The 15,585-nt window shown below is 36.2% G+C and overlaps 1 protein-coding gene across 2 annotated transcripts in view; it reads left to right on the top strand.

Moving 5' to 3' along the window:
* The first annotated feature begins 4,336 nt into the window (after positions 1-4,336).
* LOC309635036 (cytochrome b5 reductase 4-like) overlaps positions 4,337-15,585 on the top strand; it is a 41,633-nt gene continuing 30,384 nt past the window's right edge. The window contains exons 1-5 of one of the 2 annotated variants that reach the window (XM_082405772.1): positions 4,337-6,579; positions 8,745-8,805; positions 10,216-10,273; positions 11,890-11,983; positions 13,792-13,824. In XM_082405772.1, coding sequence (XP_082261898.1) covers positions 6,504-6,579; positions 8,745-8,805; positions 10,216-10,273; positions 11,890-11,983; positions 13,792-13,824 — 322 coding nt within the window. In that variant the 5' untranslated portion in view covers positions 4,337-6,503. The remainder of the gene's footprint in view (positions 6,580-8,744; positions 8,806-10,215; positions 10,274-11,889; positions 11,984-13,791; positions 13,825-15,585) is intronic. The other variant, XM_082405773.1, reaches the window with a different exon arrangement.

The following is a 15,585-nucleotide window of genomic DNA, read 5'->3' as shown; positions in this document are numbered from 1 at the left end:
ACTGTAACTGTAGCAAACTAGAGACTATGTTCACTCTACAACTAGAGCTTCTAGATGAAAAGGGAACAGAGGTGTAAACAGAGGTGAAGTGGGAATAGAGGATGAAAGCAGATTAAGTAGGAATAGAGGATGAAAACAGAGACGAGGTGGAAACAGTAGGTGGAGACTTGCTGACATGAGGATTTATAGGGGGTTGGGGGGGGTGATGGATATACTGAAGAGAAATGTTATATATGGGCTTCTTTCAATACGAGATCCTTGACACCATCTTTTAGGTGGGGTGACCTGCCAGACCCCAGTGCAGGGAGGAGCCAGAAGTAGCATTTTGTAGGCATCCCCACAGCTGAGCAGTCCTGGGAGGACAGTTTTCCATTTATCTACTGGCTTCTAGGGTAGGAGTGGTATCTGGGAAGAAGACAGAAGAGCTAACAGTGTCAGAATATAAAACACATAATACTAGTGGGTCCTTATCAAGAGAAGAATCAGTGGGTTTTTTATAAACCTTTGTTTAAAAAGTATTGTGAAAAAAAAAAGTATTGTGGTTTGTATTGTGCTTTAGAAAGGTATCAATAATGAATAAAGGGAGAAACTTTGCTTGAAAAGGTGAGTTTCAGTTATTGATTATTTATGTGAAACACTTCATTCTCTGGCAAAGATGATAAATGTTCTTTTTGCCCTTTTTTTAGTCCTTTGCTGTCATTATTATAGCCACTGGCCACATGTGGCTGCTATTGAGTATGGAAATACTCTCCAAATTGAGATGTGCTACAAGCGTAAAATACTGCATTTCAAGACTTAGGATGAAAAAAAGAATGTAAAATATCTCATAACTTTACATTGATTGCATGTTGAAATGACAAGATTCTGGATATGTAGCATTAAGTAAAAATAGATTATTAAAATTAATTTGACCTGTTTCTTTGTACATTGTTAATGTGGTTATTAGAAAATTTTAAATTATATTTGTGGCTTGCATTATATTTCTTCTGGACAGCACTGTTCCAGATCATAAATGTACTCTTAAAATTTTAATATATTATATTTTTTAAATAGTCACATTTTCTTTATATATATTTTTTTATTGAAATATAGTTGATTTACAATATTGTGTTAATTTCTGCTGTACAGAAAAGTGATTTAGTTGTATATATACACACACACACACATTCTTTTTTTAAATATTTTTTTCCATTATGATTTATCAGAGGATATTGAATATAGTTCTCTGTGCTGTACAGTAGGACCTTGTGGTTTATCCAGTTCTATATATAAAAGCTTCCATCTGCTAAACCCAACCTCCCATTCCATCCCTCTCCCACCCCCTCCCCCTTGGCAACCACCAGTCTGTTCTCTATGAGTCTTTTTCTGTTTCATAGATAGGTTCATTTGTGTCATATTTTAGATTCCACATATAAGTGATATCATATGGTATTTGTCTTTCTTGTTCTGGCTTACTTCACTTAGTATGATAATCTCTAGGTCCATCCATGTTGCTGCAAATGGCATTATTTCATTCTTTTTTATGGCTGAGTAATATTCCATTGTATATATGTACCACATCATCTTTATCCACTCATCTCTCGATAGATATTTAGGTTGTTTCCATGTCTTGGCTATTGTGAATAGTGCTGCTGTGAACATAGGGGTGCATGTATCTTTTTGAATTAGAGTTTTTTCCAGATATATGCCCAGGAGTGGGATTGCTGGATCATATGGTAGCTCTACTGTTAGTTTTCTGAGGAACTTCCATACTGTTTTCCATAGTGGCTGCACCAGTTTACATTCCTACCCACAGTGTAGGAGGGTTCCCTTTTCTCCACATCCTCTCCTCTCCAGCATTCGTTATTTGTAGAGTTTTTAATGATGGCCATTCTGTAAGATAGTCACATTTTCTAATGGCATAGCCCAATGTCAGGAATGTTTCTTCTTAATTTCTCATTGTTTTATCATGGCTTCTAATACTTTATGTTTTTAGTTTTCACAAGCACTTGCTGACTATAAAGCACTTAGAACCATAGATCAGTAGAATACTTTTGAGGTGGAAGAAGGATTTAGAGCTGTTCTAACACCCTCAGTTTAAAAGGGAAGATCCTGAGGCTTGTAGGTATACGTACCTTCCTTAGAGGCTACAGTAATTTAATAGGAGAAGCCCACCATTGAGAGAAATCCTGGGTGCTTCCTTTTGTAAGGCAGAAAATCACCTCATTAAAGTTATCCTCTTTCAAATAATTTATTTCTCTTTGGTATATGCCAGTGGTTCTTAACCTGGGTTGAGTTTGCTCCCCAGTGGACATTTGGCAATGTCTGGAGATGATTTGGTTGTCACAGCTGAACTAGATGCTACTGGCGTTCCCGTGGGTAGAGGACAGGTCAGGGGTGCTGCTAAATGCCCTACAAGGCACAGGATACACTCCCACGACGAATAATCATCCAGCCCCAAATGTTCCTAGTGCTGACATGGAGAAACCCTCATATATGAATTAGTTTTTTATTCTTAAAAATGATGGTATTAGTGGCATCACTAATTGGGTGGGCTGGCTGCCAGCTAGGAGGTCAGCTCTGTATAGTCAGTCAAAGTTCCCTCTTCTAGGAGCTACCATTTCCTCATTGATAAAATGGGGACAGTTCAGGGCTCAAGTGGGTGGACAGAACACAAGCTCAGAGGCTCAGTACGGGGGAAGCAAGACAGTTACTAGTGGAGAGAAAGGAGCGGGTGTCATGATGAAGTGGACTTTACTGGCTGAGCAGATTTGCTTTCTCAGCCAGGCTGCCTTCATTTGCTTTTGTGCTATAGGTCCTATTGTCTGAGTGATTCCTGCCAGAAAGATATAAGGGACAGGTAATTAAAAATGGGGGGTGAGAAGTCCCTGGTCAGGGGGCAGATGCAGGCCTGAGCAGGAAGTGGGTCTTGCTGTATGATTGTGACTGGCCAGTGTTTGGTTTAAGTTAGTATTTATTTTGTTTTCAGAGAGAAATGATTGTTTTTAAAGTGTTTTTTTAAAATTATCTATTTATTTATTTGGCCGTGTCGGGTCTTAGTTGCAGCACGCGGGATCTTTAGTTGCGGCATGTGGGATGGAACTCGGGCCCCCTGCATTGGCAGCGTGGAATCTTAACCACTGGACCACCAGGGAAGTCCTGAAAAATGATTTTTGAACATGTGTATATTTGTGTATAGGAAATACCAAATAAGGAAGGAGTGGTTAATCCCTCAGGATAGGACAAGAGTAGAAAATAACTCATAAATTGGAGAATTGAATTTAAAAAAATGACAAGTATAGCCTTGGAAACAGAAAATACAAACTTCTAAAAATGCAGTATTTGCTGTGATTAGTTAAATGAATAGTGGAGAGAAAAACTGACCAGGAATAAGTAACTATATACTCTGGTACTTTTAGAACTTTTTAATCCTGGAATTTTTCAGAGTATGTGTTTGAACTATTAAACCTTTATTTTAATTCTGCTAGTAGACTACTTCTAGGATAAGGAGTAAATTTCTGGGCCTTGAAGTTTGAGAGATGTACAAAATTTGAAGAAGATTCAAAAGATACTTACAAAGATAAATTAAGGAGAGTAAAAGAGAAGGATAGTTTAGAAATACATAAATTATTAAATTTTATAGAATTTGAGAAATGAGTTTATGACTTCGGAAACAAAACCGAGAATTAGGCCTCAGTTGTGTTATGAAGAGTTAGTTCTCTTTAGAGATGAGGAAGAATTTCTAGAGAAAAATGGTTATTAAACACATTGTAGAGAACCAGGAAGTCTTCTGGCCAGGCAAAGCAGCAAAGGGAACATGGAATGGTACACTTTGGATTTTGTGACTAAGATCCCTGGTAATAAGACGGAGCTCCTATCTGATGGTTACGTGACATCGGCCTTTTGGAGTGAGAAAGGAAGTTGGGGTATGCCGCTACGGATAAATATGACATTCAGATATAAAAGTGCAGCGTTTGTCTTCCTAGAATGTTTCTGTTCAGGGCCTCCTGGCAAATGCATACATATTTTCAAAATGTAGCTAAAATACTATTTCCTCAATGAAGTCCTTTCAAATTCCAAGTAGCAATGCCCTCCCTCATCCCTGTGCTTCCATACCACCTTCTATATATCTCTTTTAAAACATTTATCATATCATATTGAAAAGACCATATTGAAGTTTTCAATTTAGTTTATTTAATTTTTTCAGTAATACGTTCACATGATTCCAGAATGAGAAATGCCATGGTCATACCTTTGTCTCCCACCTACCCTTTTCCCTCCTGTGCACAGATGCAGGTAACCATGTTATTGTGTATCCTTCCAAATCATCTTTACGCAGTTTACAAGCAAACTGAACATATAGTCGTATTTTCCTAACTTTTTATCCAAAGGGTTTCATATTGTATCACTATACCTATTAAGATGATGGTCAACAGGTATTTGTTAAATGAATGAGTATACTAGTAAGACAGGGTTTGTTTGTTGGTTGGTTTGCTTGTTTTTTAGCTTTCCTCATCCCAGGGGATCCTTCTGTGGCTCCACTTAGAAGAGGTAAACTAGATTGGGGTCACAATTAAAAATTGTCGTCAGCCCTCTTACCAAAGAAGAGTTGAGTGCTGATAGATCACAGCTCCAGCCTTCTAAAGGACTCTGACCTTTCCAGAAAGGCTCTGATCAGAGTAATGCAGTCTAACCAATATTATAAGAAGATGCACATTTTCTTGGCCATGGAGCCAACCAAATGATGGAATTAGTTATCAAGACAGAATGTTAGATTTCTTGTTAGAGAGGAAAGTATCTCATGTGCCCAGAGTAACTCTGATGTAAATGTGCTTAACAGTAAAAAAAAAATAGCCTCTCTTATTTCTGTAACTCAGTTTTCAAAAAGAGTTGCAAAAGTACACTAGTGGAGTTTTAAAGATATTTTAGATCATTTAGGTAGATGTTCTCTTCCTACTGATACTTCTTGTATTAAAGAAAAAAAGACTCAGAAAAAAATGAATAACTTAGCAGGATCCATAAAATTCTGACAGGTTCAAATCAATTCACATCAGACAGGAAGTAATCATATGAGATGACATATTTTTTCCCTAGAAACAAATTCCCTGGGGACAAGTTTTCAAAATCTGTGAGCCTCTTAGATAAAAACAAGTTGTTTTACATGATAAATGAGATACATCAAACTGCCAACTATGTTGTACACTGAAACTAGGTTTAATTTACTTACATTACTGTGAGTTTGCTATTTGTTCTAAGATATTGATAAAACAAATGATCACAACTGCAGTAGCAAAGACAGATGAAATTGTATGAAAGTAAGTCAGCAAGCAGGGACATCAGTGATCCCTTGCAAACTAATGACTAGATTTTCATCTGGCAGTTGAAAAACAAAGCTCATTTTGAGGCATAATTTAAATGGTTTTTAGGTCCTGTGTCTTTTCAGAAAGTATTATCTCTCACAATGGCATGTTAAGAAAAATGGCGCTTAGTTTCAGGGGAGATGAATTTTAATCTTGGCTTTGCTGCTAAAGAGCTGTGGGGTTCATTCAAGTCCTGACCTCTGATTTTCAGCCTTAAATGAGGGGAGCGGATGATAATTTGGTGTATGTTGTTAAGATCCCTTTCAGCTATGAACTTATTTCAGTAAAAAGGGGAAAATAAAAAGAATGGTTATCTGACCTCCTTAATCATGGGTATTTTATGGCATGTGAGTGTAGAGGTAGTAATTATGGGATCTCTGGTTGATTGAAAATCAGAACAAAAAAAATTTGAAAGCTTTGATATACATACTTTGGTTTCTTTTTCTACAAAACAAGATGATGTCACCTTAACAAGTAATGTCTATCAATTTAGTTTACTACTTGAATATTTTGTGTTAGCTTGGCATGCTTTTTTTTTTTTTTTTAAACTCTGGCAACTTGCTGAGGGTTTTATTTTGACATATGGTTATAAAACTTGTGGTGATCAAAATATAATATAGATTTGTGAGCTGGCTGCCATCCTGAAAGAAAACACTCATTAAATTTTTTTCTGGCTTGTATCCCTAATGACTGATTGCACTGATATACAAGTGAAAGTCTTAACATATTTTCAGCATTTTGGCCATTTAAATTTGGAGTAATAATAATCATTTTAACTGCTCACTTAGATAGGAAAGATAATAAGGTGTCTTTCTTTGGGTTAATATGTATGTTTCATATATAAAGTGTAATCTAATAAACTTTGGATAGTTTTGACTAATTCAGAATACGATGACCAGGACAAAACTTGGGTCTTTATGTGATTTCTAAAGAAATTAACCAAGATATTAGAACAAAAATGTCCAAAGAAGGAGGAAAAGTCCCAGTGAAATGGGAGACAAACGCCTGCAGAAATGGCCTGCAGTCTTCAGAGACGAAATTTCTTACTTAAAGCATAGGCCATCTGTTTATCAGCCTTATTTCTCTCCTCAGGCCTCGGAAGAAAGCCCTTCAAGAAGAGGGCTGTTATATTTAACTCAATAATATTAACCGATCTTCTCTCTGATGTTACAATATTCTTACCTAACGTTTTTTCTAAACCACCGTACAGACTATAATGAGGAAAAGAAACTCTTAAACGGTCAGTCATGTACATTTATAGTAAAAAATGAATCATATTCACATGACTGTGTACAATATTGCCTCACAGAATTATTTGGGGTATTTAGATATTTTTTATGCAAAGGATGTGTTTACTTGCCTAAGCTTAGAGGATTTGGCAGAGAACTTTGTAGATCCCTTATTGAAGCCCTCCTTTTTTTTAATCTTTATATATTGATGTTTTTATTTTATAGGATAGATTTTTTCACGAGTGTAATTACTGTTTACATTCTTTATATATATATATCTTTATTGGAGTGTAATTGCTTTACAGTGTTATTAGTTTCTGCTGTACAACAAAGTGAATCAGCCATATGCATACATATATCTCCCCATATGCCCTCCCTCTTGAGCCTCCCTCCCACCCTCCCTTTCCCACCCCTCTAGGGGGTCACAAAGCATCGAACAGCCCTGACTCTTACCATAGTCCCTTCTATAACATCCCTGAACATGTGTTCATCTGCCCTCAGCTTGAATACTCATGGTGACTAGGAGTTCCACCCTCAGAGGCCAGGCTGAACGGGTCCCTCCCTCAAGCACGGGGCGCTCTTCCAGTGTCTACACAGATGCTGAGTAGCCAGCCTATTAATCTCCCCTCCTCTGGGCTCGGCGGCTCTGGCTTCCTCGGCCGTTCAGTATGACTTGGAATTATGACTGACACTGCCACTAACCCCCCAAAAAAGTTTGGTATGACACGAAATGCACGGGGCTACTCTGACTGAACCGTATTACTAATGTATGTTTAAAAATTGGGTTTTTTCCCTCCCTGTTCGCACAAGAAAGTTATAAAAATTCAGCTAATAAGCTGGATTGCCAGATGAATTACCTTTTCTTTTTTAACTAGAAAAGATTGTCTTATTGTAGACTACTTTATGCAATTTGTGATGTAACACCTGAAGTTGTTTGTCTGATAGTATCACTGATAGTATCTTTGGAGCTCTTCCGTGTTCTCAGAGTTTTCGAAAACAATGAGAAAACCAGAGCCTTGAAAGTGCGATGTTGAGGACTTCCCTGGTGGCGCAGTGGTTAAGAATCCGCCTGCCGTTGCAGGGGACACTGGTTCGAGCCCTGGTCCGGGAAGATCCCACATGCCGCAGAGCAACTAAGCCCATGATCCGCAACTACTGAGCCTGTGCTCTAGAGCTCATGAGCCACAGCTACTGAAGCCTATGTGCCTAGAGCCCGTGCTCCGCAACAAGAGAAGCCACCGCAATGAGAAGCCCACGCACCGCAACGAAGAGTAGCCCCCGCTCGCCACAACTAGAGAAAGCCCACGTGCAGCAACGAAGACCCAATGCAGCCAAAAATAAATTAGAAATTAAATCTTTAAAAAAAATAAAAATAAAAATAAAATTTGATGCTGGGGCACATCCACAAGAATGTCTAAAATGAAAAAAGACAGAATACCACGTGTCAGCAAGGTGGTGGAGCAACAGGCCTCCCACACACTTCTGGTAGAAAGTGTAAATTGGTATGACCACTTTGGAAAACTGTTTAGCAGTATTTACTAAAGCTAAACATATACATGTCCTATATACCTACCAGAAATGTAGATGGATGTTCTTTAAGAATGTATATGTACATGTACAAGAACATTTATAACAGCACTATACGTAATAGCTAAAAACTGCCCAAATGTCCATCAACAGGAGAATGAATAGATTCTGGTATATGGTATGTTCATACAGTGTAGTAATACTCAGTAATAAAAAGGAACAAACTACTGATGCATTCAGCATCCTGGATAAAATCTCAGAAAGCTCCAGACCTGATTTATTGTTTACTATTAATCATGGTGATTTGACATTAACTGAAACGTCTGTAGAGCTGGACCAAAAAATCCAGACCAAAAGAGAACATATTTTATGATTCCATTTTTTATAAAGGCCAAATGCAGGCAAAAACTAATCATGATGTTAAAAGAAGAGTGGTTACCCTTGGGGGAGGGGCGCTGAGTGGAAGGGGGCACAGGGAGGTGCTGGCTACAAGAGTATGTTTTACTTATGAAAATCCAATGAGTAGTACATTTATGACTTGTGTCCTTTTATAATATTTCAATAAGAAGTTTACTGAAAAGATGGGGGGAAAAAAGAAAAATGCTACATAGATGAACTGTAGCTATTTTGTTTGTTTTTCTTTGTGAAGGCATGCTTCCCAAGAGCCAAGTGACAGATCCACTTGCCAAAGAAGGGCCTAGTTCTCCAAGGTATGCATTCTTGTTTTACTTTTTTAAAGCTTAATCAGTTCGACACCAAAATATACACATTAAAAAAATGGCTCTAAGTTTGATTTATTGCTTATTATATTAATTATGCTTCTTTGACACAAGAACTGTAGTGCCTCATTTATCAGGCATTGTTGGAGAATGAGCTGTTCCATAAATATGAATTTTTAACATAACTGAAGTTTAACCCATTTTAAACACCACAACTTTAAAAAAGAACTATTCAGAACTATTTTTTCTGATTATAAAATATACATTCATGGTAGAAAACTTGGAAAATACAGAGAAATACAAAAGAAAGTGATAAAATCAGTCATAATCCCATCAACCCTAGATATAGACTCTTAATATTTGGTTTATTCCACACAGTTTATTCATGTCATACCTATTTCCATACTATTCTATTTTGATAATACGGTGTTACAGTATGTTCGATGATCAATTTCCTATGTCATGAAAGATTCTGCAAAAACATTTTTTGTCTGTATTCTATCATATGATGGAAATTGATCATAGAATATCCATAATTTATTCAACTATTCTATTTTTTGTGTGTCTAGTTTGCTTTATCAGTTTTTAATGGAAATCCTTCAAAATGTATTGTACCCTGTCTTAGTAAATTAAGCAATCCATGTATATTTTTGTTAATGATATTTCAGATGCCCTTAGGGTTATGTGTGTTATTTGTAGTCTTTCTCTTACCACCTTTCCCCCTACTGTGAATCTATAACAGCAGCTTCCGGCTCTACTTGCTATACCTATTAAATTATTTCATATTTAATTTTAAGTTAAGGGCCTCAGGATACCTCCTAGCATTCACATTGGGGGCCTGTATACAGGTAGTAAGTGCAAAAACAGAATCAATTTGATCAATAGCTATTACAAAACCGAAGACTTAGTTTTTCCTTAAGTTTTTACGGTTGACCATTAAACATCCTTGGTGAGTTAATTTCTTGCGGAGTAATAATATATTTGTGACAGGGAGGAGTGAAGGTAATAAGCATGTCGATTTTGTCATGCTCCTTCAGAAAACATGTTGTGTTATTGCTCTGATAAAAGGAATTTTAGATGTGTAACCTTTATAAAAAGTGCCTTGTCAAGGATGTTGTTTGTCTTTATCCAAGTTGGAATACATGGAAGTATAAGTATTTTAAATTGAGAAATAATTGCTTTATTATTTATTTCATGGTAACACCACTGATTATTTAGAAAAAAAACTTTACCTAGAGAAATATATTTCTCACTGTAGATTTTGAACTATATGTTTTAAATCGTGTATTTATTGTGTCATATTTTATATTTTTAAATTGTATATATTTTAAAATTATATATTTAATGATTTAATATATGTTACTGCACATGATTATTTATTCTTTTTAAAATATTTTACAGCTATGACTGGTTCCAAACAGACGCTTTAGTCACCATTGTCATATATACTAAACAGAAGGTAAACACATTTTGAAGATCAGAAAAAACAAAAAAGTAAATAACAAATGTTAGCTATGCGCAGGTGTACTTTTCTAAGAGCTCTTCTTGTATTAACTTACAGCAACTCTGTGAGGTAGATCCTTTCGTTACCCCTATTTTACAGATGAGGAAACAGAGATTAAGTAATTTACCCGAAGTCACACGGTAAGCGGCAGATCTAGCGTTTTGAACCCAGGCAGGCTGGCTCCGTAGTATATGCTCTTAACAACCACGCCGTAGCATCTTAGGGAAAAAACAGACTAGGAAGAAGCCTATTTTATGTGCTCTTCTGTGATTTTTTTTTTGTTTGTGTTTAAGCATGGATAACAGCAGTGAGAGTCCCAGTTTAACTTCACCATACGAACTAATTTCCTGCACTTAAATTGGAATTCAAGAGACAGGAGAGACTGTACTGCTGGAGCTTAGTATGCTTAAGCCACTAACGGGGTTCAGTTAATGCCCTCTGAAAACTAAAATTAAGGAGTTAATTCATTCACTAAGTATTTATTGAACCCCTGCTTCATTTGCAACACCATCGTAGAATTCAGGAATCTAATGATGGGCCAGATTCATAGAGACTGAACTCTCACCAGGCTTACAGTCCAGCTGGGAAAGCAGATAAATAAGCAGGCAACTTACAACATCTCCAGACACATCCTCCAGCAACTGGCAAGGTTCCCACACTTGAGGAACTGTGGAGATTTAAAGACAAGTTCTGGCAGCTAGGAATTTCTGAGAATTCATGCTACTTCTGTAGTAGCAGAACCACATCTGAGCTGGTGAGTTCCTCCTACTCCTGCAGCAGGATTTGCTGGCTCCGCAGGAGTGACCAGCCTCTGCCTGAAAGAGCCAGGAGGCCCAGAGAGGCACTGCTTGTCCCGCCTTCCACTCCCTCTTTGTATTGTCTCCTAACCAAGCAGTCCTGAACCAAGAGGACAGGGCCTGGCGAGGTTGGGGTCTGTGTGCTCTCATTGGTAATATCAGTGAAGCACAGAGGATGGATGATTAAGGGAAGGGGGAAGGTTTCTACGTGGAATAATGTATTCAGTGTATGGTGTAAACGATAGGCACCAAAATAACATGCACCAAAGCTACGTAGAAATTAGAGACATCTAAAAATTTGTTAGTGAATTTATTATTATTATTATTTTTTTGATAAGCTGAGCTTAAGAGGTTGTGTTATTTGCGCAGTGTCACATAATAGTGGAAAGATAAAAATGAACACAAATATCTTGGCTTCTTGTCTGATTCTAATTTTTTTTCCAAATTATTTACCCAACAAATATTTGAGCACCTACTTGGTGCTGAGCAATATTCTGAAGACAATATTCTGCCCCTTACATTTAGAGCTTAAAGACGAGTGTGTATGGTAGACATTAAGCATAGACAAATGCATAGTTAAAATTGTGATATATGCTTTGAAGGAGAAGAACTGGGTTGTATGAGAGAGCAAAAAACAGGAATAATGTGTATTTAGCTTGTGGGTTCTGTAAATAAGTACCATATGAACTTCCACTGATCAGCTTAAAAGTATAGTAATAGGAGTTTGGTGAAAAGTTTACTTTTTAATCTTTTGCTTTTCGATTTCCGTTTAAGGATATCAGTTTAGACTCAGTAACAGCTGATCATTGGGATGATTCCTTTAGAGCAGAAACAGTTATCAAGGATTATTCATATCTTATACATATTGGTAAGTACCTTATTCTGTATTAATGGAAACAACTTTTGTTTCCTTTAGGTATAGTAGTTACTGGTGTAGAGTCTCGGTACCTATAATATTTTATGTGCCATTGTCATTTTGGTTTGTCATTTTTGATCTTTTTTTTTCTGTTATTTCTTTATACTAAGGAAAGTGCTAGCAAATGGCAGTACAACCTCACTTTTCCCAAGTTTAAACAATTAGGTGCGATCATAATCAATAATCATATGAAATACTTGTTGGCCCAGCTTTGTAAGACTCTGTAACTTAATACCTACAAATAAATCTCCGGAGGCCTGCCTGTCATGTGCTCCCACTGAGTAGACATCACCAGGCGCTGTTCTATCGGCCTGTCTTTTGCCAGCCGCAAGGTTATACTGTACCCCTCAGCTGCCTGTCCCTTCATGGGCAAAGACCTACCATACAGTTCACTTCTGTCTGTTTTGAGAGGTTACAGATCTATCAGAAAGAAATCAGGACTAAAATCTAGAATCAAGGTAGCAGATTCTTAATCCATTTCTCACCCATAATGACTCTAGGAGTTCATCCTTTTCTCCTTTAAAGAAGATGTTATTCTAGTTAGAAAGTAGAAATGAAACAAACCAAAACAGCAAGAAGAAAACTGTATTTTAAGCACACATTCTTATGTAAAGAATGTTTCATTTACTTTTGCAAAACAGAGACTGAAATTCTCCAGGCCTCAGATGACTCCAGATTCAGCTCATGGCTTTACCATATTAATGAAGGACCTTTAGTCCTGAATTTGATTGGAGTTGATAAATGTATTTTCTTTCTTATTTTCCCCCCATTCATTAATCAACCTCAAATCTTAAACATTTCTTCTAGAAATACATGCTACCCTATTTTTTGCTAGCATAAGATCTAATATGTATTGTCTCTTAGGGAGAGTTTTAATCAAAAACTCAGATGTCTGGAAAAGTATACATTATTCATTAGCTCTGTCATGATTTTTCTTTAAGGAAGACCTCTGTGTCAGCATTTATTATGTTTCAAATACTTTATGGCTAGTTCTGTTCACACTGTAGCTAACTGTATCTTGCACACATATAAAAAACAAACAAAAAGTCCACAGTCAAAAATGTGAAACTCCTGGTTGCTAATATTAGATCAGAAGGACTAAAATAATGCAGAATTTTAAGTTCCACATAACTATATTAACACAGTGAACTTTAGAGCAGATGTTTGTAAAAATACTTCTTGCATCACCCCCTTCTGGAATGTAAGTTCCATAAGAGCAGGGATTTTTCTCTTTTACTAACTGTGATAACTGTAACACCTGGAAAGTGCATAACACGCATAGATGCCCAATAATTTTCTTTTTCAATAACTGAATGAATATTCAACTTAGGGAACAGTAAGAAAGGAAACGCTCAGCTAGACCCAGTCCCGGCCTGTATTCACACACGCACGTGCACACCCTGGAGTATGTGTGTTTCACGTGCTATCTCTCCCTGCCTTGCTCCCTTCTTGGTTTGTAGCATTGTCAATCTGGGACTATCCTTGCACCAGTGTGGGTTATCCACCTGTAGGCAATTGAGTATTTACTCCTTAATTAATAGGGAGAGAAATGGAAAAATTGAAGATACATATTTAAGTAATTTGTCTCAAAATACTGTACACAGTATTTTGGTTGTGTTCAGTTTCTTTCTTTTGATTTCTCAGGATATGTTTGAGAGATTTGAAATGGTGCATGAAAGAACCATTTAAATGATCTTATATGGTGTTTGTAGACCATAGGAACTGAAGTTGGATCTTAACTGAAATTTTTTTTTCTCCAGCCCTAAGTCATGAGATTCAGGAAGATTTTTCTGGTAAGCTACCAAAAATAATTTATCTATGTACATATACACACACACATATACATACACACACACACGGGGGGGCGGTGGACAGCATTTGTCTTATTATTCATTTGTATATTTTCATGTTGCAGACAAGGACATGATGTTTTCTATATAAGCAAATACATTAATTTTTAAATGTACTCTTTTCCCTCTGGTTTCAGTTCCCCCCATGCCTTTTTTCTTTCCCCTTTTTCATCTCATCTCTTTGCCCTTTCCTTTTCCTCTCCTTAGAAAAAAAATTCCTGTCCCCATTCTTCCTTCCGGCCCTACTCCTGACATGCAGCTTGTAGAAATATGCCTGACCGGACCAGACAAATTTTTCTTAGGTGTATATATTCAAATATTTAATATTGACAGAGCACATTAAATTATGAATATTTCTGCATGTAAATACACAATGTGGATTTTACACAGCTGTTTAGCAATAGAAGACTCATCAGAGAATGGTGGTTTCTTGTTTTTTGTGTTTTTCTTTAGCTTTATTGAAATATAGTTGACCAAATTACAATATATTTAAAGATTTAAAGTGTACAACGTTATGATTTGATAAAGGTATATGCTGTGAAAAGATTCACACAAATTAATTAACACATCCATCACCTCACATATTTACCTTTGTGTGTGTGTGTGTATGCGTATGAACACAAGTTCTGTTGTCTTAGCAAATTTCAATTATACAAGACAGTGTCATCAACTGTTGTCACCATGTTATACATTAGATCCTCAGACCTTATTCATCTTGTAGCTAAAAGTTTGTACCCTTTTATCAAGCTCTCTCTATTCCCCCCTTCCCCTGCCCCAACTCCTGGCACTATTTTGCTACTCTCTGTTTCTATGAGTGTGACTTTTCTTTTTTTAATTCCACATATAAATGATACCATGCACTATTTGTCTTCTCTGTCTTATTTATTTCACTTAATATAATGCCCTCTAGATTTATCATACGTCATTGCAAGTGACAGGATTTCCTTCCTTTTTTAGGGCTGAATAATATTCCATTCTATATTCATATATACATGTGGTTTCTTGTTTAAAAGTACTGTCAGAGTACCTTACACCGGTTCTATACCTTCCCTTTTCTTTATACCATAGTAAGTTCTATAAATTGTATAAATTAGGCTCTTTAAAGTCAAGGACTTCTTATGTTTGTTAAGCTTCAAATCAGTGCTCATTGAATTGAATTTATTTGATTAATTTGTGTTTAAAAGTTGTTAAATTGCTACTGAATTTTGTGTTTACAATGAGGAAGGACAGATTGTTTCTAAAGACAAAAAGAAATATACTTTAGATCTTTAAAAGCCAATCAATTCATAAAATTTAATCAATTTTAAAAGTTTATTTTATTATTGTACTCATGTATTCTAAACTGTTTTAAACATTCGAAAGTAAAAAGAGAATCTAAAAGATTTTTAATTATCAAAGATTGACATGCACTTTATTGGGATTCATTCTCCTGAAGCTTTTTCTATGTTTATTAGGCTCAATATTGGTTTACTGAATTCACTCATAAGAACCCCTCAGATCCCAAGAAATGTTAAAAGAGTATAAATTAAATTTGCTTTTGTGGATCCATTCAATGGCTAATTTGTATATTTAAGTTTTTGTTTTTTTAAGCTATGTGTTAATTAGCTGCCATGGCTCTATTTGAGCTTGTATGAAAACTAGCATTATGTATTAGTTTGGCCCTTGATAAATTAATTTCAAAGAAGTTAATCTGAATCTAACATA

The sequence above is a fragment of the Balaenoptera borealis genome (assembly GCF_965194805.1).
Source record: "Balaenoptera borealis genome assembly, chromosome: 9".
In the NCBI taxonomy this organism is placed as follows: Eukaryota; Metazoa; Chordata; class Mammalia; order Artiodactyla; family Balaenopteridae; genus Balaenoptera; species Balaenoptera borealis.
The sequence above is the reverse complement of the archived record's forward strand: the minus strand, read 5'-3'. Positions and strand labels throughout refer to the sequence as shown.